This window comes from Esox lucius, chromosome 14 (genome assembly GCF_011004845.1).
Source record: "Esox lucius isolate fEsoLuc1 chromosome 14, fEsoLuc1.pri, whole genome shotgun sequence".
Classification (NCBI taxonomy): Eukaryota; Metazoa; Chordata; class Actinopteri; order Esociformes; family Esocidae; genus Esox; species Esox lucius.
Genome location: NC_047582.1, coordinates 13,632,930 through 13,654,913, shown reverse-complemented (window position 1 = coordinate 13,654,913; position 21,984 = coordinate 13,632,930). Strand labels below are relative to the sequence as shown.

At 41.7% G+C, this 21,984-nt stretch overlaps 4 protein-coding genes across 8 annotated transcripts; 2 read left to right on the top strand and 2 right to left on the bottom strand.

The window, feature by feature from the left end:
• Positions 1-586: 586 nt before the first annotated feature.
• On the top strand, positions 587-1,528 carry fam136a (family with sequence similarity 136 member A). The gene is made up of 3 exons (XM_010877755.5): positions 587-832; positions 1,022-1,162; positions 1,241-1,528. Exons 1-3 carry the CDS (start codon positions 746-748, stop codon positions 1,427-1,429), a joined length of 417 nt encoding a protein of 138 aa, XP_010876057.1. The 5' UTR covers positions 587-745; the 3' UTR covers positions 1,430-1,528.
• Positions 1,529-2,163: 635 nt separating this feature from the next.
• gmcl1 (germ cell-less, spermatogenesis associated) lies at positions 2,164-7,299 on the bottom strand. Of its 3 annotated transcripts, none has more exons than XM_034297039.1 (15): positions 6,893-7,299; positions 6,345-6,525; positions 5,520-5,643; positions 5,343-5,439; positions 5,130-5,227; positions 4,846-4,958; positions 4,702-4,767; positions 4,500-4,584; positions 4,322-4,412; positions 4,069-4,209; positions 3,914-3,983; positions 3,757-3,832; positions 3,439-3,584; positions 3,155-3,242; positions 2,164-3,026 (listed from the first exon to the last, which is right to left on the bottom strand). In XM_034297039.1, the coding sequence occupies exons 2-15, from the start codon at positions 6,509-6,511 to the stop codon at positions 2,886-2,888; spliced, it is 1,503 nt and encodes a 500-aa protein (XP_034152930.1). In that variant the 5' UTR covers positions 6,512-6,525; positions 6,893-7,299; the 3' UTR covers positions 2,164-2,885. The 3 variants fall into 3 exon arrangements, with proteins under 3 accessions (XP_034152930.1, XP_010876060.1, XP_010876059.1); XM_010877758.4 differs by having other exon boundaries at positions 6,345-6,635; positions 6,893-7,298; XM_010877757.4 differs by having other exon boundaries at positions 6,345-6,539; positions 6,893-7,298.
• A 191-nt stretch (positions 7,300-7,490) lies between these two features.
• On the top strand, positions 7,491-16,042 carry ggcx (gamma-glutamyl carboxylase). 3 transcript variants are annotated; one of them, XM_034297037.1, is made up of 16 exons: positions 7,493-7,752; positions 8,039-8,269; positions 8,739-8,897; positions 9,077-9,242; positions 9,384-9,462; positions 9,586-9,692; positions 10,217-10,380; positions 10,604-10,905; positions 11,291-11,422; positions 12,874-13,025; positions 13,109-13,278; positions 13,366-13,496; positions 14,198-14,345; positions 14,844-15,048; positions 15,208-15,393; positions 15,424-16,042. In XM_034297037.1, the coding sequence occupies exons 1-15, from the start codon at positions 7,719-7,721 to the stop codon at positions 15,353-15,355; spliced, it is 2,328 nt and encodes a 775-aa protein (XP_034152928.1). In that variant the 5' UTR covers positions 7,493-7,718; the 3' UTR covers positions 15,356-15,393; positions 15,424-16,042. The 3 variants fall into 3 exon arrangements, with proteins under 3 accessions (XP_034152929.1, XP_034152928.1, XP_010876062.2); XM_010877760.4 differs by having other exon boundaries at positions 15,208-16,042; XM_034297038.1 differs by lacking the exons at positions 15,208-15,393; positions 15,424-16,042 and having other exon boundaries at positions 7,491-7,752; positions 13,366-13,513; positions 14,844-15,016.
• A 42-nt stretch (positions 16,043-16,084) lies between these two features.
• Positions 16,085-21,079, bottom strand: snx24 (sorting nexin 24). The gene is made up of 7 exons (XM_034296772.1): positions 20,734-21,079; positions 19,826-19,909; positions 19,456-19,560; positions 19,222-19,316; positions 19,070-19,099; positions 18,208-18,272; positions 16,085-17,868 (listed from the first exon to the last, which is right to left on the bottom strand). The coding sequence occupies exons 1-7, from the start codon at positions 20,800-20,802 to the stop codon at positions 17,798-17,800; spliced, it is 519 nt and encodes a 172-aa protein (XP_034152663.1). The 5' UTR covers positions 20,803-21,079; the 3' UTR covers positions 16,085-17,797.
• Between the last annotated feature and the right edge of the window lie 905 nt (positions 21,080-21,984).

Here is a 21,984-nt window from a genome sequence, read left to right as displayed (position 1 = left end):
TGGGATGGGCGGAGTAAAAGGCCAGTAACAATTGCAAATACACAGTGCCCCTTGATTTTTTTTTTGCATATAATCACTCTATAGACTCTCCTGAACAATTCCTACAATACATTCACTGCGGCATATATAACAGTTTTTCCTGATTGAGTCAATATTTATTTCATATCCATTGAATTAGATTGTGGAAAAAGAGGGTGTGGAAAATATTGTGTTGCTAGAGGTAGCACACCATTCCCCATGATTAGACAGGTTTGTCTTACTCTACACACTCTCCTGAACATTTCCTACATTGCTTTCTCAGTGGAATATTCAATTGTTTATGAGCTATGAGGCAACATGTATTCCATATACAGTCATTGGCATTGTCTGAATTTTGCCCTTGGAACGTGTTTTAATACCCACTTTTTATTGAAAATTATCTTAAATATGATCAAATATTAATTGTTCTCAATGTTTTGAGAGGTACATTTTCTTAAACAATGAATTAACTCAATGTATGTCAGTTTTGAAGCAATACGTTGATATCCTATATTTTGAAAATGTCGTAATTTTCGTGATCCGGAAGTGTTTCTTCAATGTTGCTCACAAGACGCTGATGAAGAAGCATGCTTTGGTCGAGGTGACCTTTATGTGAAACCGTAGTTGTAGCAGTCAGGGCTGGTGGTTTTTCTTACCCAGTTTAGCATCGTACCTAAATCGTTATCTTCTTTAAGAGTTCAGATTGCTACTGGGAGTTACATTTAAGATGGCAGAGGCGCATCAAGCTCGTGTACAGAAAACCATAGAGGATATGGTTCAAAGTTTAGAACGGGACCACATTCGAAAGATGCAAGTGAGTGATCAAGGAAACGTCATTTATAAATGTTGTGTTCATCCAGTATAACCAAGTATTCTGTATTATCCATTATCTACAACCGTCAGTTTTACAAATTATCCTCTCTTTCCCAAGCATACATAATTAGCCAGCTATTGCCAACACTTCGCACATTTTCAGAATGTTCTTCCTTGTACTTGTGCCCAGGGTCTCATGTTCAAGTGCAGTGCAGAGTGTTGCGAACGCTCCACAGACTCCATGACGCAGGTGCACAGTTGTATTGAAAGGTGCCACACCCCTCTGGCCCAGGCCCAAGGATTAGTGACCTCTGAACTAGAGAAATTTCAAGTGAGTTTCATGGTCATTTTTGTTATTGTTGACAACCTCGTATGAGAGGATGTAATGTTTCTGGTTGTCCATGCTTAGGATCGTCTGACCAGGTGTACCATGCACTGCAACGACAAGGCAAAGGACCTGTTTGACTCGGGGGCCAAGGAGCCAGCTGTAAGGGCACTGATGGAGAACTGTGTGGGGAGCTGTGTGGACGACCACATCAACCTGATCCCCAGCATGACACACAGACTCAAAGAGAAACTGGACTCTATTCCACAGTAACAGGGGAAGAGGATAGCTTAAAGCTGATACACAGGACAACATGGACTTCGTCATCTCTGACTAATAAGAGCAAGAAAATCCAAGTAAACCCTCAGAGGACTTATAAGCGGTTAGAAACGGCAGAGTCAGTCACTCAGAGGGTAATGTGGAGTGTATACTATGAAGGGATGTGATTTCTGGTAAAATATTAATGAGGTCTATTCTGTTGGGGGATATTCCTGAGCTCACTCAGAAGAGATTACACATCCCTTGCAAACAGACTGGCCTGCATGTTTCTGTTTGGAGCCCTTGCTGTTTGTTTGGACCTACAGACCAGGTGAACTTGACCAGCATACTGGGCCATTACAGAATTGTCAAAATCTAAATCTCTGTATCTGTGAACTGTGTGGTGGTCATGAATTACATGTCCTGATATCCTGACTGGTCTATGAATGAGGCTTTATTCTACCTCAGTGAATGCTCTGAATCACCTCCTGCATGATCCCTGTGCTGTTTTTTGTTCTTGTTGTGAGTACTATGTTCATTCTGAACCTTCTCCTGTTTTTATATAAAAATTTAAGCTGATTATAAAATGTGACCAAGTTGTATTTTGCCTTTATCAAGGACCCCAAATGTTATGAGCCCCCAGCTAAAATATTATGTTATTATTGGGGGTAGGTAAGGACAGCAAGGTTTATCCATCTTTTACCAAACAGCTACATTAGAGACAATTTTTTGTAATGGATCAACACACCTTAAAAACAGTCATGATTTAATAATAAGCATGTACAGCATGGTATAGTTTCTGTATAATGTACAAATGTATACACAGCACATCCATTAACAGCATTTCAGTGAGGATATTATAGCACTATCATGAAAACCTGTAAGTGTAATTAGTACAATATTTAGATGTTCCCTTTTGGTCCACAATAAATATGTTTACAATACGGGATAGCAAATTAATGACTATCCAGAATAAGCCTAGAAATTAAATCAATATTTTGAAAGTTCAAAATCTGCACCATTTTCTGCCATACAGTATTTGAAATTCAAATCAAACTTTGACACTAGAATGGCCAACTAATTAGCAATATTGTGTTAGTATTCACAAAGAGCATATTTATAGGTGATTCCCTGTAGGAGAGAGATGACTGGTCACATTTCTGATAGCACCACAGCCCACTGATGTGGACATTTATTGTTGGTTGATTTTTTGTTGATTTTCTTCTTTCATTAAAAAAGTGAAAAATAAATAATAAAAAATAAGGCATCTCCAAGGAATGAAATATGAAAATTCAAATAATGAATATGCTATAAAAACAAAGGTGAACAATTATCCCAAACACACTAGACTGGCTTATAGAGCATGCAGATGCCAGGGTTGTTTGTGTGTGCCCAGGAAGTTCTCAGAGGGATTGTGGAAGGTGCTGGTCTGGGACAAGGCCCAGATCAGCCCGTATTGTAAGAGCTGCTATCAGGACACACTACGGGCGCTGCTCTCTAGTTCAGGGGCATCAGGACGGCGATCCGGTTGAGGAGATGTGTACTGGAAGTTACAACACACATAGAGGGGGAAGGACAAGAGCCGACTGTCCAGGTTCATTACCACATATTCCTGGGAGAAAGAAAGGAACAGGGCAAGCGCAGACAGGAGATTAGAGACGTTTCGGGCAACACTTAGGGATGTGTTAATTTCAAGAGGGGAGGAATCTTTCAGAAGCTGGACTGTGAGGCCTGACTCACCTGGTCTTTCTCCAAGGTGAGAAGTTGGTAACCAGTGGATCGACTACAAACCAGCTTTCCGTTGTTGTCAAAGGAGGCCAGGCGTAGTCTGAACGGTCAAAGGGACACAGGAAGTGAGAGGTGAAGGGATGGCCAGGGCCCCGAGAGACCAGCTAATTCACATGGACATTACACTGAACGTGATGACCGTACTGTCATATCACTCCACAAATGTCAAAAATGCTGCGGGCCCAGTCTGTTGCCCAGACCACAGCCTAGCTCCGTCTGCAGGGGGGAACACTGACCTGTACGCCAGATGTCTCCGAGGCTGCAGGCTCACAGCTCCCCCACACGGCTGGCTCAGCGTATTCCTCTTAAACACTATGAAGCGGTTGGTGTAGGTCACCAGGAGGTCGAAACCAAAGTTGAAGCCCGTCCAACGCCAACAGTACTGAGGGGAAAAGTAAAAAAACACCCTCATATATGGTTTCGCAGACAGATTAGGCCCAGTCTAAAAATAAGCTCAATGGAGTTTTCTGTGAAACCGGCCCAGAACGTTTAAGGTTTTCATTGCATGACGATTCAGAATAATTCATTATGCAAAGGCCACCGGTTGGACTCACGTCTCCATCTTTAGTCAGTTTCCTGCCACACCTCATGCTGCTCGTCTCAAACTCCTCCTTGTTGGCATCCTGTGGACTACAAACACATACACACCATGTACTATAAAAGTGCCATGGCAACGTCGCGTTGTTGCCGTTTTAAAGCCCCCGTTCTCACCCGTTGTCATTGTCGTGTTCCGTCCGCAGCATAGCAAACCACTGGCTCTTGTAAACTGAGGTCAGCCAATCTGTGGGAAGAGGAGTTAGACGAGGAAAAAAAGAAAACGACTACGACGCTGTCGCACGTGCAAATCATCCAATCATCGGCCTTACCAGGCGGCAGGATGTTATCTCTCTCCAGGATGCGTGCGGACGCCAGGTCGTTGATAATGTACTGGAGGCGCACGTGTCTGAAGACAGGAATGAAAGGGATGCCGTCGTCGGTTTTTAAGAAGGCCTCGTCCTCACCCAACTCTGCAACATCGAGTAAATAAATGAGCCACTACCACAGTTCGGCTACGTACAGCCGTTTGTTCAAACAGAATCTGTAGGTAGCTGTGGACATGAACTGTGAAATAGAAACTACCAGCCCGCCGTTTGCAGAGCCAGGTGTCCGCATCAGCCAGCAGCTGCTTGATGGGCCCGGCCCAGGATGCATTGAGCTGCAGGAACATCCACTGAGGAAAGAGAGGATTATGAAGTGAGCGAGAGAAATGGTTTTCGTCACAGTCGAGACGGCCCGAAAGGCACACACACCGTAGTACCTTTTTGAGAGCGGTGTAGACGTCCATCTCCACCTGCATGACGAACAGGTCTGAGGACTGGATCAGCTGTTCCATCACATCCACTCTGCAGAGTCCACACACACACACACACACACACACACACTCTCTGTAACCCTAACCCACACAGACATGACCACACGAAACGTATCACCAGCAGGGAGAAACACTGAAGGCTACTCACGCCAGCTCCTTCATGAGGTCCACGTTCTGATGGGTCATGAGGTTATTGAGGAGCCATTCCAGGCACCTGCAAGTGACACAAGCATGTCGAGTGAGAAGGGAAGACTCAGAGGTAACACTATTCAGCGGGAACGACTGGGCTCACTTCTTCATGACTGAGTCCAGGCCGTAGATGCTGGCAGAGGAGTAGTAGTTACAGACGGTCTTGGCGCTGACGTTCTCCTTCATGGTTTCACCACACTGCTGGATTAGACCGTCCTGAATACACATAAGGCATAGCTCATGGTCACGTTTGAAATCAGGCAACTCCCTTCAAGCACGTTCAACCTCCAGCTCACACATCCCTTTTATCTGGACATGATCTTTACCGAATCCGTATTTGTTTTATGCAAGACATGCTGCAGAGAGATATCAAGATAAATTACTGACCAGTTGGAGCATACAAGCTGCAGCGAGGATACTGACCACCCTGCTGGGTTTAATCAGAACATCATCCCGGTACAGAGAGCCAAACACTACCTGCAGAGCTAAACACACAAGGAAAACAAAGTTGTCTATGTAACCACAACCAGAACAAAACCGACCTCAGTGACATGAAGAGATAGGTAGTGTTTCTCTCCCGACAGAGACGGCAGTCCTCACCCTCTGTGTCGATGTTCTGGTCTGGGATCTCTAACGGTATGACCAGCATGTTGGACTCCTTCCAGGAGCCACTGAACATGCTGGAGAAATAGCCTGACTATAGAGGAAGACGGAGTGGTGTGAGTGGCTTTGTCGAGAGTGTTGTAGAGTGTATTGTACACAGAACTGTACACTAACCTGACACAGGTACACTTTGTGCAGGTTCCACTCCTGCCCCAGGGCACAGATGCGGATGTCACTGTTCTCCCCATTCAGAAACAGGGTCTGATAGATGTACTTGGAGGTGCTTTTTAACTTTTTCCTGTAACAATTCCAAAACAAACCAGGAGAGGGCAGACCAACGTTAAGAGTAATGATGAGTTGGATTTACATAGTGCTTTTCTACCAATGCAAAGCACTTTACATAGTGAGGGGGAAACTCACTTCATCCACCAACATTCTGTAGCTGCCCTGGGTGATGCACGGCAACCAGGTTGTGCCAGAATGATCACCATACAGGTAAGGGGAGACATGCCAGTAGGAATAAGGAGTATGACTAAGTGGCCATGATGGAAATGTGGCCATATTAAGAGTGTCCCTACAGGACCTCCAACATGACTTCCAGCAGTAACTGGTTGTATTTGCAACTGAGAAAATGTTTACTACAAACGCTTCTGTGGGATGTAATAGCTGTTGAATTCTGTTTTGTTCTTAAATGGAAGTTGGAGTTCACGTCTTTCTTCATACTATACAAAAAAACGGGAACGCTATGGGTTTCACTCCAGATGGAAGGGCTCGATATAAGGGAATGCACAGGTTGTGACCCAACAGAACTAATACTGCTTAGCTGCAGAAATAGGCCAGCAGTGGGATGTACAATCCTTGTACAAACCTGCTAGCCATCTGAAGTAAATGAGTGAATACCTGACCTGTGTTCTGTTAGTGTTTTTCTCTTACTCTGGCCAGTATGTGTCCTATTATTTGTTGTGTGTATTTCCAGTTGATCAGTATGCAGCATTTCACCTTCGTGGTGTGTCCATCAAGGCATCTTCCTCCTCAGTTTCACAGTCACAGTGTGCAGTCCGTTTCCTCTTTCTGCACTCACATCCATGCTTGCCACTGGCACATGCAGTTTCAACTGCTTCCTCTGGATCCTGGGAGGCCTGTAACCGGCTGCCCAGGGTACCCATCTCTCCCCTTCACACTGCACACAAGACCCTTGCCAGCAACATCAAATTTGTGGATATACTGTAATTCAAATGAGCTTAAACCACTGGAGTAGATCAGGTCATTGTTATAGTTGAGTAACCATTTCTGCAATGAGAAAACATGTACTCTCAACAACCGTCTTGTCTTCAATTTCTGTAACAACAACCTCATGCAATGTGATTAGCTATTATGTTAGCAACATTAGATTGTTGATGAAGTTGTAACACCTTGCCTGTGGCATATGGCATATAGCTAGGTATCTACACAACTTGTTTGCTAGCTAGCAACGTCTTACCTTCCGAATGGATACTTAATGAATGCTAGCTAGCTAATTACATTTATACGACATACTAGAAACTTACCCGGTGTATCTTCTAGGCAAACCCGTTAACCAGCTAGCGAGCTGTGTTTAGGTTGCTAGCCAGCTCAGCTGTGACAGGTCACCAGACGTAAACAAGAAGCCTTTTCTGAGCAATCTTTGTTGCGTTTAAAAGTCTTGAACCATGAAAACGTTGGAGGATATTGCAAAGCTAGCTAATCCGGCCAAATACTATTTAATACTTGAATAATCATTAGGAATGTTTTAAAATATAAGGACACATTTTAAGTTTTCTTTCTATTTTCCATAGAACAATGCAGATTCCAAAAGGTAGCAATTAATCTTCTTCTTACATGTTAATAGTGAGGTACCTCTCACAACTCAGCGCATTATTGCCCTCTACCGTACTGATATTCAGAGAACGGCAGTTAGGCTTCCTTATGCTAGTTTACTTTAGGAATATTTTAACATTGGAAGATTGTTTAACCAGATTTATGCATTAAAAAATGTATATGACAAATGACCACTCCCAAATACAATGCTATGCTATTTCAGGAGTTAATTTTAATAATTTCTTAACATCCATCTGCCAAGACCCAAAGATTTTCACATTCCAGCCGCTGAAGGGAGATCATTTCCGGATTCCTTCTGAGAGAGTAGGAGGTGTGTCTCATGGATTGTGCCCACCAATAGACGGTGAGCGCCGTTTCAGGTTCCCAGTCGTTTTCCAGACAGCTCGCCTTTGACCGTTGTACGGACTGACACGTACCCAACTCTTTACGGTTGTTAAATAACCCCTTTGGATAGGAAACAGAAGAGTATTTTCTGTCCAAATATCACATTTCCCCCCTCATAACCGAGTTGGAAACATGGAGGCAGGGACCTGCGATAATGCTGCTGCAGGTATGTCACAAGAGGCTAGCTAGCATTGTTGTTTTACAGCTCTGCCTTCAGTCATTTTACACACGTTATACATGAAGTTGATATTTCATGAAGTGATGCATTGATTCACGGAATAAGGGATTGCATCCTAGTTATAAGTGCAACGTGCAACCCGTCTACAATCTGGAAAAAACATGGAATATGGAATATACTACTTGTGGCATTTACAGGATGCATACCTATGGCATTATTTAGAAGTGTTGGTGAAAGTGGGAATTGTTTTGCATCGTTTCTGCTTCTGCCTTAGGTGCTCCTTTCGTTGAGAAGTCCTCCGGACATGGAGACTCTTCAGGGGGCAGTGATGAAGAGAAAAGGACCATGCAGAGAGCTGCAGCAGCGGGGGTGGTGGAATGTGGAAGCAGGATGAAACGTCTGTTTGGGTTTGAGAGGGAGGACCTGTCCTCCTGGCATCGCCTGGTGTGTCTTCTAAATCGCCCCGCTGACCCAGCTTCACTGGGCATCTTCCGCTTCTTATTTGGTGAGCTGTCTACACAGAGATCAGTTGACAGAGAGAACTTGTTCTACCACAGACAACGCCGCAGTTTTCAGAACCAGAGACACATCATTGCTATGTTGCAGTCCTTCGTTGTAAACATTTTCAAAATGTAAATACAGAAAGAAATAGATTTGAGCCAATGTCTTAATTAGTTGAAACTGTTATTATAACAGCTAGGTGGAAGTGGTCATCAGAAAGGGATAATCCAATTCATTAAACTGAAATTGACTGCTTCAACATGGAGAAGGCAATAATGGGTAGTATTGTGATGATGCTATAATGGAAAATTAATTAGATATGACGTCTATCCATGTTTATGGCTGTGAGTAATTTCACTAAGCTTGGTACCTGATATTATGTCAGTCAAATGATCAGCTGGTGGTCAGGTATGGGTATTCTTGTTTCGTTTGTGTCTGGGTTTTTCATTGTCTTTCCCATCCCACTCCCACAGGAATGGTAATGGCAATAGACATCACACAGGAGCGAGGCCTCAGCCACCTGGACTACAAGTACCTGGATGGGGCTCCTGTGTGCCGTTTCCCTCTATTAAATTTCCTGCAGCCGCTGCCTCTGGATTACATGTACCTGGTCTATGTAGTGATGTTCTTTGGTAGGTCAAGTCTACCTCTGGATTGCATGTACCTGGTCTATGTGATGATGTTCTTTGGTAGATTAGGTTTTAGAGTCAGTGGTTGGAACAGTTACTTTATGCTGTCATTGTTGTGTGTGGGTTCATGTTGTCGCATCAGTGTGCTATTATGTCTTTAAAAAGAAATTCTGTCTTTGTAGGGGCCATAGGAATAATGCTGGGATGTTTCTATCGCCTCGCCTGTCTCATGTTCATATCCACCTACTGGTATGTCTTCTTCCTGGACAAAACCACATGGAACAACCACTCTTACCTCTATGGCCTCATTGGCTTCCAGCTCACAATCATGGATGCCAACAGATACTGGTGAGCGGCGGAACTCTTAAGAAACCATTTTACTGTAGCGTTGTACTGTTTATATAGATTTTGTTTATTGCTGTGATTTCTTCCACTATCTTTCTGTGTCTGAGTGTATGCATGCATTTATGTGCATATTGTTATTGTCAGGTCAATAGATGGATTACGGAGTCCAAAGAAAAGAAATGCCCAAGTGCCGCTTTGGAACTATACTCTTCTGAGGTCACAGGTCTGTGCCAATATCATATCCATGGAAAAGTGTCTTCTTTACTATGAAGTGTATCTGCCAACTGACATGATACACTTTGATACGGACAGTACTGTAATAGAAATATCTGAATTTCTTTGGCAGATTTTCATAGTATATTTCATTGCTGGAATCAAAAAATTGGATGCAGACTGGGTTGAGGGATATTCCATGTCATACTTGGCACACCACTGGCTTTTTGACCCTTTCAGGTAAGTTTGTCTTCAATAGATTATTGATTAATGGCCTTACTCTGTCATCTTTTGTGCAGATTTTATCCAACTGCCTTATTTGGAGTTTTATTTGAAATGTTTTTTTTCCAAAACACTGACCTGCCTATGATTTTTTTTCGAAATGTTGTACTGTATTTTTATTAGACTTGCAAAAATAATTGGTTTGTTTTTGTTTCCCGATCCAATCAATGCATCGAGTTCAATGACAGACATGTATTTGTTAGAAATAATCCCATAAATTCAGAGAGGAAAATGTAATACTTTTCTAGCATAATGCTCTATCTGCCTCACTTGCATTCATGTAGTATGGCTAGGGCTCACACAACCAAAATGAGCACAAATGTAGAAATTATACAATTTCCTTTCCATTTCTGCTACCCAGTGGATATAGTGTTATACAAAAAATTACTATGAATAAAATGAGAACAGTAATGTTGTACTTGGATGAAGGTACCTTTAATAAGCAAACATTTCTGGCGTCCCCCCGTGTATCTGTCCCACAGGATGATTCTGCCTAATGAAATGGTGAGCCTGCTGGTGGTGCATGGAGGTGGCCTTTGTCTGGATCTGTCGGCCGGCTACCTGCTGTTTTTCGATGCCACGCGTCCCTATGGCATTTTCTTTGTCAGCTACTTTCACTGTATGAACTCACAACTCTTCAACATCGGTGAGATGTGGTTTCATTCCTAAGGTTTGCTGCTTGTCACTTCTATACCTTATCATTTTCAAAAAGGTTAAGGTTTATCACTTGTTCTAAGGTCATCATAATGCAAGCAGTTTCCTGAGAGAATTTTCAAAGCCCTCTTTTTTTTTTTAAATGATCCACTATTTGAGTTAATCTATAATCCCCTATTGATCCACCTAATTCAATCATTGTCCTTGATCTCCAGGTATGTTTTCCTACACCATGCTGGCCACAAGTCCTCTCTTCTGCTATCCAGACTGGCCCAGGCGCTTCTTCGCCCACTTCCCATGTTTCCTCAGGCCTGTGCTGCCGCTCACTACTCCTCCCCCACAGCCCAGCACTTCCTGTGTCTACCCAGAGATCCGGAACACCTGTACAGGAGCACAGGAAAACATATCTGCCTGCAAGACCTCCAAAACCCGCTTTAAACACAAGCTGGCAACCCTTTTCTCCATTCTGTACCTGACTGAACAGTTTTTCCTGCCATACTCCCACTTTATCACACAGGTACAATTTGGGTGGAAATGGACGATGAGTTTACAGTGACCCACTGGTAGTCCTTCCCATGTATGAATAAAAATAGCCTATATTTGATTTCTGTTTTGAGTCATCTTAAGTCTTGAGTGTCCTGCTGTCAGCTTAAATTATTTCCCAATCTTACGGGTTACTGGAACAATTGCTCAGTCAGTGTCAACACTATTATCAGTTAACAGCAAACAGTTACGTAGACGAGCTTGAGTCAGCAGAACCATGGGGGTTCCGAAGGGGTGTGAATGGAGACTTAGCAGAAGTTAATACTGGTCCATACATCCCGTTGGCCTAATCTGGAGAACAGTTTTTGTGTGATGGCAAATGGAAAAAGTGATCTTATATTTCTATTTTTTTGACATAGGGTTATAACAACTGGACCAATGGCCTTTATGGGTACTCCTGGGACATGATGGTTCACTCCCGCTCCCACCAACATGTCAAGATCACCTACAGAGATGGAAAAACTGGAGTGGTTGGATACCTCAACCCTGGGGTGAGCCATTGAACCATGACACCAATACAGAAGCAGACTTCTGCAATTTCGTTTTCGCAAGGATTGGAACTGGTGGGAGTGGGCGGGATTAACTGAAATTGGCAGAGAAGCTTAACTCAGTTTCCTATTTCACTATTAACTGGGGATTTGCCTTGTGATGTCATCCCATGAAAACAGACATTTCAGCAATACTATATGACACTGACACCCAGATAGTAATGTTGTGGTGGCAGAAGTAACTAACGCCAACACAACGGTTATTTCTCAAGCAGGCTGGTATTTTAACTCATTAAGTTTGCCAATACTTTTAACTACTGCCACCGACATGGTTCAGCTGCTTGGCAAAGAAGGTCTGCTGTGCCTGGTCGGATCCAATGGTCATTGGGGAGTACTTCAGTTATTTGATTACCATTCTATAAATGTAATCTTTTAAAGGTATTTATTTTCAGGCTCTATTTGACAGGAGAGAGTTTTCGGTGAAAGAGGGGGTGGATTGGAACCCACTCTGCAGTGTACATTAGACCTTTGGACCAACCGAGGCCACTAGCTAACATTCCAATCCTTTTCATTCCCTGTCTCTGCCAAACTTTGGCAGAAGATGTGGAAAACTGGAAAGAAAGTTAAATAGAAATAGAAAACTCAATAGAAATTAGTTCACACTGGTTTGTTATTTTGAGGTAACTATCTGGCACGTCACGGACAGTGACATGCCAGATAGTGAAACATTTGGGTTTGTTTTTGCTGACCGAGATTAAGTCTAGTCCTGGACTAAAAGAGTCAGTCTCAATGGAGAATCAACATTGAGCTTGATTTTTTTTAGTCCATGACTAGGTTTAATCTGCGTCTGCAAAAGAGCCCGTAAACAGACTGTCTGAGAAGAGCTTTTCAGGAAAACTGCCCTAATGAATGACCCGAATGTGTTCATCCTCACTTAAAACACCCCCCCCACCCTATTTGCCTCACCCAGTGAGATGTCCCACTCTGGTGCAGCGCTCCACTGGGCTTCGAGTGGGGGTGGGGCTTCGAGTGGGGGTGGGGCTTCGAGTGGATTGTCTCCATGCCTGTAATGTCTCAGGTTCATACAGTATTATTCCAATACCCCATAACTCTTAAATACATGTAGAAAAGTTCAAAACAATGGCACCTGCAACCCTAATGACTAGGTGTTGGTGACCGGCAGATCATCTATCTAAATGTGAAATAGCATAAGAAACATATAGCATGATAGCTTTACTGTCTTTGTATTAGTTCAAACATTAAAACGATTATCTAATGCCACTTTCATCCTTGATTCCCTGATTGCTAGACACCTTGTGTACTTCACAAATGTTGTATTCAACCTAAGATGCAGGTACTTTGTAAGGTCCATTCATTCCTTTAAATAGAAAATAATGACTGCGTTTTTAACATGTTGCTACGTGTTCTGAAATGATTCTGTGGCGTGTCTTTAGGTGTTCACTCAGAGCCGGCGGTGGAAGGACCATGGGGACATGTTGAAGCAGTACGCCACCTGTTTGAGCCACCACCTGCCTCACTACAACATCTCTGACCCAGAGATCTATTTCGACATCTGGGTGTCCATCAATGAACGTTTCCAACAACGGTACTTCATGGCTTTATACGTCCCTGATACAAGTGTTCTTCCCTGAACAATGTGGTCTTGAATTCTCTTCTTTTCTCCGTTAGGATCTTTGACCCACGTGTGGATATTGTGAAGGCAGACTGGTCACCATTCCGCCCAAATCCCTGGCTAATGCCTCTACTGGTGGACCTGTCTCCATGGAGGACCAAGTTTCAGGAGATTGAGGGTTCACTGGACAACCAGACGGAGATAGTCTTCATAGCAGACTTCCCAGGTTCGGGATGTTCCCCTATCTAACTGTGATCAACTCGAAGTACATTTCAGTCTTGCTAACTCAAGTTCTGGTGGTTTTTGCCTCTAGGTCTCCACCTGGAGAACTATGTCAGTGAGGACCTGGGCAACACCAGTGTTCAGGTTCTGCAGGGTCAACTGAATGTTGAGATAGTAGATGAGAAGAAGAACTACACACTCCAGCCTGGAGAGAAGAAACAGGTCTTTCAGCAGTCCATGTATTACAGCCAGTAATGACACCTTTTACCTGGATGACAGCTGTACTGTCGTCACAGACATTATTACGGTGGTCGCATTACGCAGTTCTCACCCTGTGTGTGTCTCTGTGTGTCTCTGTGTGTCTCTGTGTGGGTCTGTGTGTCTCTGTGTGGGTCTGTGTGTCTCTGTGTGTCTCTGTGTGTCTCTGTGTGTCTCTGTGTGTCTCCGTCTCTGTGTGGGTCTGTGTGTCTCTGTCTCTGTGTGTCTCTGTGTGTGTCTGTGTGTGTCTCTGTGTGTGTCTCTGTGTGTGTCTCTGTGTGTGTCTCTGTGTGTCTCTGTGTGTCTCTGTGTGTGTCTCTGTGTGTCTCTGTGTGTCTCTGTCTCCGTGTGTCTCCGTGTGTCTCCGTGTGTCTCCGTGTGGGTCTGTGTGTCTCTGTGTGTCTCTGTGTGTCTCTGCGTGTCTCTGCGTGTCTGTGCGTGTCTCTGCGTGGGTCTGCGTGTCTCTGTGTGGGTCTGTGTGTCTTTGTGTGTCTTTGTGTGTCTCTGTGTGTCTCTGTGTGTCTCTGTGTGTCTCTGCGTGGGTCTGCGTGTCTCTGTGTGGGTCTGTGTGTCTTTGTGTGTCTTTGTGTGTCTCTGTGTGTCTCTGTGTGTCTCTGTGTGTCTCTGTGTGGGTCTGTGTGGGTCTGTGTGGGTCTGTGGTATAGCTTCCTGCTGGGGCCTACCATAAAGTATACACAGTGTCTGAGGGGCCGTCCTGCTACATGTACATCTACGTCAACACCACTGAAGCAGCCCTGCAGAGGAACTTCACTAAGCTGTTTGAACTTCAGGAGCGGGTCCGCAACGGAACAGGTCAGGACTTATACACACTGACGTAACAGTGATGTTATCTTTTTGATGAGGTATTATTTAAATAAATACCAAAAAATTCAAACCGAATCTTCTTACAGCAAAATTCTACATGTTGTCTGTTAGGACCCAGATTGTGTAAATAATAGTTGATGTATTATCATAAAAAAAAAAATGTAAATGCTGTGTTTTGACTTCATAATATGATTTTTCTCCATGTGTCATATGATATCAAAGCCTATATGACCCTTCAATACAACAAAAACATGATGACATCTGTATAATTATTCAATTTTTATAACTTATTAAATTAGGGGCTATATGCACAAAACAACTTTCAAAAATTTACTTACAAGCAACTCTTTTAATTCTTGCCAGTTTTTTAATTTTATTATTTTGATATTAATTGATTGTTTATGTTAATACCATTATTTGTCAGTCCTAACTAACAGCAGGAATTAGTAAATGACGTGGGGCTAAGCTAACTGTCCATCCCCACAGAAACAGAGCCCCTGCCTCCAGAGCTCCAGCCACTCATCACTGGAGAAAATGATGAGGGGTCAGAGGTCAGCGTGACGGATCCCATCGTACGTCTGTTTCTGAAGCGACAGCAAAGAATGAAGGAAGTGAAGAAGCGCAGGGAAGCGAATGTGTTCGAAAGGTTGAACCGGTTTGCTGTGAAAAAGTACTACATGTACCGCCGGACGTGAGTGCCTGTTTTCACGACAACTTCGAAAACGTACTACAAAACCCATGCGATTGCTCCAGTTGGTATTTTACATGTGATTAGTTTTAATGTGGATGTTAGCATTCACAGGAATACATGAGCATGTGTTTGGAGTTTAACATGCTGTCTGTGTTATAGGTTCCTGATGACAGCCATTGCTATGCGTAACCTGGCAGTGGGTCTTCCTCCTCTGGATCAGCTGACTAGGGAAGTGGCTTTCGCCAACATGAAGGACCCCGAGGCCAACCAGGACCTCAAGGATGAAGTCGGCCATGATGAGCTCTAGGGTTATTGTGTGTGTGTGTGTGTGTGTGTGTGTGTGTGTGTGTGTGTGTGTGTGTGTGTGTGTGTGTGAGTACTTGGAGTAATTGAACTACTGTGTTTGAATGACTCGGAGAAGGCGATAAACTGTTACTACACTGGGCCCAACCCAGAATTTAAATTGTATTTTTATTACAATGGTTTTAAAACATTTGAAAAGTGAAAGAAAAAGTTAAAAAAAATCTGTGAAGCTTGCTTTTAATTTCTATGTTTTGAAATGGCGTGGGTACAGATTTCTGTTTTAGGACTAAATTACCTGGTTTACTAGAGACGACATTGTTCAAAATCAACCATTATTCCTATGGTGTTTGAAGTCATGCATACTTTGCTTTTTTGTTACATTTTTCCAAAGTGTTGTGTTATTTGAATGACTGAAGTTAAATCCAATGTTCACATTCCCAGGTTTCTATTTGTTATGCCAGGTTCAGGGGTCTTGTTTTCCATTGAGGGGAGGGCAATACCACTCAGTGGTGGAGCATTACATTCTGTGCTAGCTATACTGTCTGACCAAATGTGATGACACTTATATGAAACCTAGGGTAACAAATACACACTGTCACAATAAAGGGCCATTTTGATATTGAACACTTTTCCTGTGTAATTCAGTTTTTTTTCTTTTATAATAAAAAAGGTTACATACCCTAAACAATTACCAGGAAGTTTCACTCATTGAAGAAATAAAAAAGAGAAGCTGTTATGGAAATGCCATGCTTTATTGCTGTCAGTCTTGGGCTGGAATTCATTCAAAACCTCTATATAAATGTTTATTTATACATTTACAACATTGACCCATGGTCACACTGAAAAGTGGGGAGGGGGGGGGGGTCACCCTGGCTGTAGTGGCTTTTATATGGGTTTGACTGAATTAAGCCCTTAATCATGATATTATACAGATTTATGTGCCCCGCCTAAAGTGCAAAAGTTCAACTCTCCAGTGTCAATGGTGCAACAGTTCAACTCTCCAGTGTCAATGGTGCAACAGTACAACTCTCCACAGTGTCAATGGTGGGTATCATGGCACAAGATACATAATGTACAGGACATACACAAGGTACACAAGCTATATACATGCGCAAAGATATATAGATCTCTGGATTTGACAAGAACACAGGCATGACTTTATTGTAGTTCGAATGGACAATATTATACTAACACAGGCCACTCAAGTTTGTATTTAACATTGACAACTCTTCACTTTAAGGGCACTATTGTCAGACCAGTCTCAATTCAGAGACCAGAAAATATCAAGGATGGAAGACAATTCTTGTCATTGGAATGTCAGGATCATCCTCATATCGTTTAGAGTATTTATTGTTTTATCCACTGTGTACTGAATGAAGTTCAAAGTAATGTCAACCTACCTAAGCTCTACTTATTAGAATAAAGTATTGACTGTGTTTGGGCTTATCTATTAACACAACATTACCATGACATAACAGTCTCGCTAATTCTGTAGTGCTTCAATCTCTAAGCTGGATCAAAACTCAATGGCATGTAAAGGGCTATTTGTTGTAGATTTACAACAATACATTGTTTCTTTCAAACAAAGAAACACTTAAAAGTTGTGATAAGGCAGACAAACAATAGACATGTTATTACACTGACACCATACAATTTCAGCTTCCCTTATTAGAGTTCACATTTTGTATCACCTGTTTGATGTGTTTGATCGTTAGTGTTTGACCCTGTATAACATGGCTAGGGGTCTTCCCTTAGCTTTAGTATTAGACAATTAGTAGTTGCATACAGCCTGAATGTTATGGTGAATCAATAGGTCTTAGCTGAAATGTCATAACATCATGATAGTGTAGCGTTCATCTAGCAATACTTCAGAAAAGGCATTTCTTTGAGGCTTTTGCCCAAGATACTGTATTAATCCACACTGACAAACTAACTACAAAAATACTATGAATAGAAAAAATATTATATCCACACAAACAATTGTTAATGTTTATACCCCCTTCTCAATTTTGTGGTATCCAATTGTAGCTACCACCTTGGCAGCAACTCACAACGGGACCCAGAGACTCCAATGTGTGTTGGAGGAATGACTCTTCCCGCATAGCTCATCCAACTGAGAAGTTGGTCAGATCAGTGGATCATACTCCTTGACATGCAAGTAAAAAAAAAAAAGAGAAAAAAAAGACAGCTGATGATGTCTCCCCCCACCCCAGGCGGTGCCGGCTAATATGCAGTGCACCTTGGGACTCCCAGCCACGCACAAGAGGCACAGTCAAGGAGCAAAACAAGCCTGTGGTGGACACCTCAGCAGACCTCTGCGACACCCGGGAGCTCTAATCAAATAATGTTTACAAAATTGAGACTCTTACAAGCTGTATTTCTTTTAAATGATCCCAGTGTCTTGATGAGTTAGTACTAGGGTCCTCCAACCTGGCATACCGGGGCTCTACCTTGGCTGAAGGTCTGGGTAGAATATTCCATGTATCACACCTTCTATGACAACATTGGAAAATGAATCTATAGGAAGAAAAGAAGCAGAGTAAAACTACTTCAGTCTATCAAACAGAAAATGTTACCTTTAAATGGTTAATGTATTCATATGATTAAAGGTGACAAACATATCTCAATATTGCTTCCATATTGGTTGTCTAGTGCGTAGCCTAGTAGACATGTTACCGTGTCTAGTTAGCCTAGTAGACATGTTACAGTGTCTAGTTAGCCTAGTAGACATGTTACCGTGTCTAGTTAGCCTAGTAGACATGTTACCGTGTCTAGGCAGCCTAGTAGACATGTTACCGTGTCTAGGCAGCCTAGTAGACATGTTACCGTGTCTAGGCAGCCTAGTAGACATGTTACCGTGTTTTGGTGGAAGCAGGTAGGGGTCTCGCTGGTAGAGCATGGTTGGCTGATGGTTCAGTTTACTACAGAGACCAGAGAGGAGATGTAAGTTGTATGTAGTTGTTAATGCAGTGAAAGATCACAAGAGTTGCAAACGGAAGATATAAATGGTCAAGTTACTAGTGAACTACCAGAAAGTTGGGGACTTTCAAGGAATACAGTAAGGCTGTGACAATACCGTTACAGCAAAAACAAGAAATCCACAGCAAAAATTAATGCAAACATTTCAGAAAGTCAAATATTTCATGCTATAGCTAGTAAAACAAATAATTGCAACTCAACAATGGTGTTTTTTCTACCAATACACAGGTTCCCCAATTTTATTATTATATCCAACTGTATCTATCCAGTCTCATTGCATCAAGCATTTCCACAAGGCATCAATGCCAATCCATCCATGGATAAGGGTGAATGCCAAATGACTTGAAAATGACTAAATAAAAATGAATATATATATTCAAGTCATTTATATTTTCAAGTCATATATATGCAGCTCCGGAAAGAATTAAGAGACCACTGCCCCTTTTTCTTTCCTTTCCAAAAAAGTTGAAAAGCAAAGTTCTGTGTGAGGAACATAAAAGTGGTATCTTAATTTTAACCCTTCTGTTCCTCACTCAAAATCTTCCTTTTCGACTTTTTTGGAAAGGAAAGAAAAAGGTGCAGTGGTCTCTTAATTTTTTCTGGAGCTGTAAACTACTAAAATGATATCTGAACTACCAAAATAAAAAAAAGGAAATTACTGGTATTCAGAAGACTGGTAAAACTTTTTTTTTTAACTATAAACTCAATCAACTATACAACCTAAAATCTCTTAACAAACCTGGACTCTTCAGCTTCCATTTCAAATGACCTTAAAAAAAAATAAAAAATTAATATAATTGTTTTTATATATAGAGAAAACACTTTCTTGCACACAAGAGACATTCTAAGAAAGAGGCTAGATTTTAGAGGGCACATTGTATAAAAACTCACCCACAACTTTCTGTTTTTGGTAACGACGGAAAGTGGTGGATGTTGAGGAAATCCAGAAATATCTTTGGAAGCACTTCATTCTCCATAATTACAGTCTGTTGAAAAGGGGAGAAAAGCAAATGGAAGGAAAGTTAGGGGAAAATGTAAAAATAACTCTACTTTTTATACGGATATAAAAGATGAGTACGTGAATTGAGCAGGAACAAAGTAGACTAATGGGTGTTTTATGATTACCTGTAGGTAGAGTTCCAGACCATGTCTTCTCTGCTCCAGAACTTTGGGAACCCAGTTGCGTACGTGTTTAGAGGGAAGCTCAGGTGGCTTTAAGCTTTTCTTTAGCTGTAAGATGCAGATAAATAAAGCATGGTAACAGGGTATTATGTAAATTGGGGGAAAAGAAATATAAAAAATCATAGCTCATGCCTACTTCACCCATTGGCTAAGCCTATTCCAAAAATTATGACCACAATAACCTAGCCCAGCTGTTATATTATTCACTATAATAGCTCAGATGTTTTGTAATGAGGTTTCTGTTCTTGCACCAGGAATGCCAGAACTGTTGTGCTTGGTCATGTGGTGAAGAATCAATGGTAAAACAACTCACCATTTTATGCAGGTTATGGAATTCACTGTAGCGTTTTTCTACTGTATGCTGTCTGCCATTCATTAGCACCTCGATTTTAAAGACCTGGTGGAGAAGAAAAAAAGTGATTATGGTTAAGACGTGACATAATGTAATGAAATGTTTTTGAATCAATTCACATCTAATCCTCACTAAATGGCATGTTTCAAAAAAGTAAACAAACCAGGCTTTTTGAAGTTTTGACAAAAACTGTTTACAGTGTCCACTGGGCACTGTAAACAAAAATAGTTAACAAAACGTTTATTATAGGTCACTAAAATTTTACTGGCAACGTATTTTTAGTGACCCTTTTCAGTTCTATTTATACATCAACAAGTTATCCAGCTGTTTATATTGTTCTCCGGATAGAAAAGTTACATCTCTAGATACAAAAATTGTACATTGATAAAATGTATACTCTAAATATGGCATTTAAAATAACTAGTCTTTAGACATCCCACAGAAATGATTGGCATTATATACAAGATATGACAGAACATGGCATGAGTTTCTTGAGACAGATGATGGCTGGATATGCATGGGCACAACGAAATTCACGCAAACTTCTCTTTAGTCACTCTTATCAAGAGAAACCCCAGGGAGGACAGGCAACTCGATAAAGCACTTGACTACAAATTATGCCAGTGTCAGCATTCAGTCAGTGTTGTTTTTTACCTTCTGTAACCCCGTAAACAAATTAATCGTGTCCAATCAGATATTTTCAACTCGCACTCTAGTAACGTGAAAGTTAGCTTTGATAATCGCAAACATTACCAACATTTTAAAATATACTCTTGGTTTCAATTTTGTGTAAACTTTAAATGTTAGCTAGATAGCTATCTATGATCATTTTTTTGTGGCACTCATCGTGCTGACATTCAAGGTCTTACCGTGTACCCTTTCTCCATCGGATTGTCCTCTGAGCGGAACGATGGAATGGAAATCCTGACGTTATGCATTTTGGCAAAACGAACCCGACATTAAATGAATGAAACCTTCAGTTATACCTCCAGCCAGCAATTAAGTTGCAAACAAATGGGGAGGTCTGGGTAGCTAGCGAAAGATAGCGTTGGAATCGGTTAGAATGGATTCTTCTTCTTGTTTTGACTGGAGATTGTGGATTTGCCAAAAAGTCACACAGCTGCTCTCTACTGGGGTGGAGAGGTATAAGGAATGCTAGCACCATCCATTCATTCGGAAAGTATTCAGACCGATTCAGACCCCACTTCTTCCACAATTTCTTACGTTACAGCCTTATTATAAAATGGATATTAATTTCAATTATCTCACAGTAATCCATAATAACAAAGCAAAAACTGTTTTTTTGATAATTTTTTTTGCAAATGTATTATAATTTTTTTTATATCAATACATATCAGTAGATAACCCACTGTTATGACAGAAAAAAGGATGATCACTGTTTCCAGAAAAAAAAAGCCATCAGGTCGAAGGAATTCTGAGAAAAGATTGTGTTGAAGCACAGATAGGGAAAGGGTACCAAACAATTTCTGCAACATTAAAGTTCCACCAAGATAAAAGTGTGTCCTGAATGCTAAACGTCATGTCTGGAGGAAACCAGGTACTGCTCATCACCTTGCCAATACCATCCCTACAGTGAAGCATGGTGGTGGCAGCATAATACTATGGGGATGTTTTTCAGTGGCAGGGAGACTGATAGACTAGTCAGGATCAAGGTAAAGAAGAATGTAGCAAAGTACAGAGAGATCATTGATGAAAATCTGCCCCAGAGTGCTCAAGACATTAGAATGGGGCAAAAGTTTTAACCATCCATAAAGCCGACACACGCTAAGTACAGTGCCAAGACAACGCAGGAGTTGCTTCTGGAGAGGTCTCTGAATGTCCTTGAGTGTAACGTTAAAGCATGGAGGCAGGACACAAGTGCAGGGAGAACGGGGGGCATTTAATAAATGAACAAAATCAAAAACAGAAAACTGGACAGGACAGAAAAATGCTATATCTGGTAGAAACCAAAACAAAGACTGACTAAATACATTGGGGAGGCTTGAACTTAAATAGGGTCCATGATGAAGAAAAGCAGGTGCAGGCAATAATTGAAGAGAACAGTGGTCCATGATGAAGTGAGGAAGAGGCTCCTGTGCCAAAACATGACACTGAGTAGC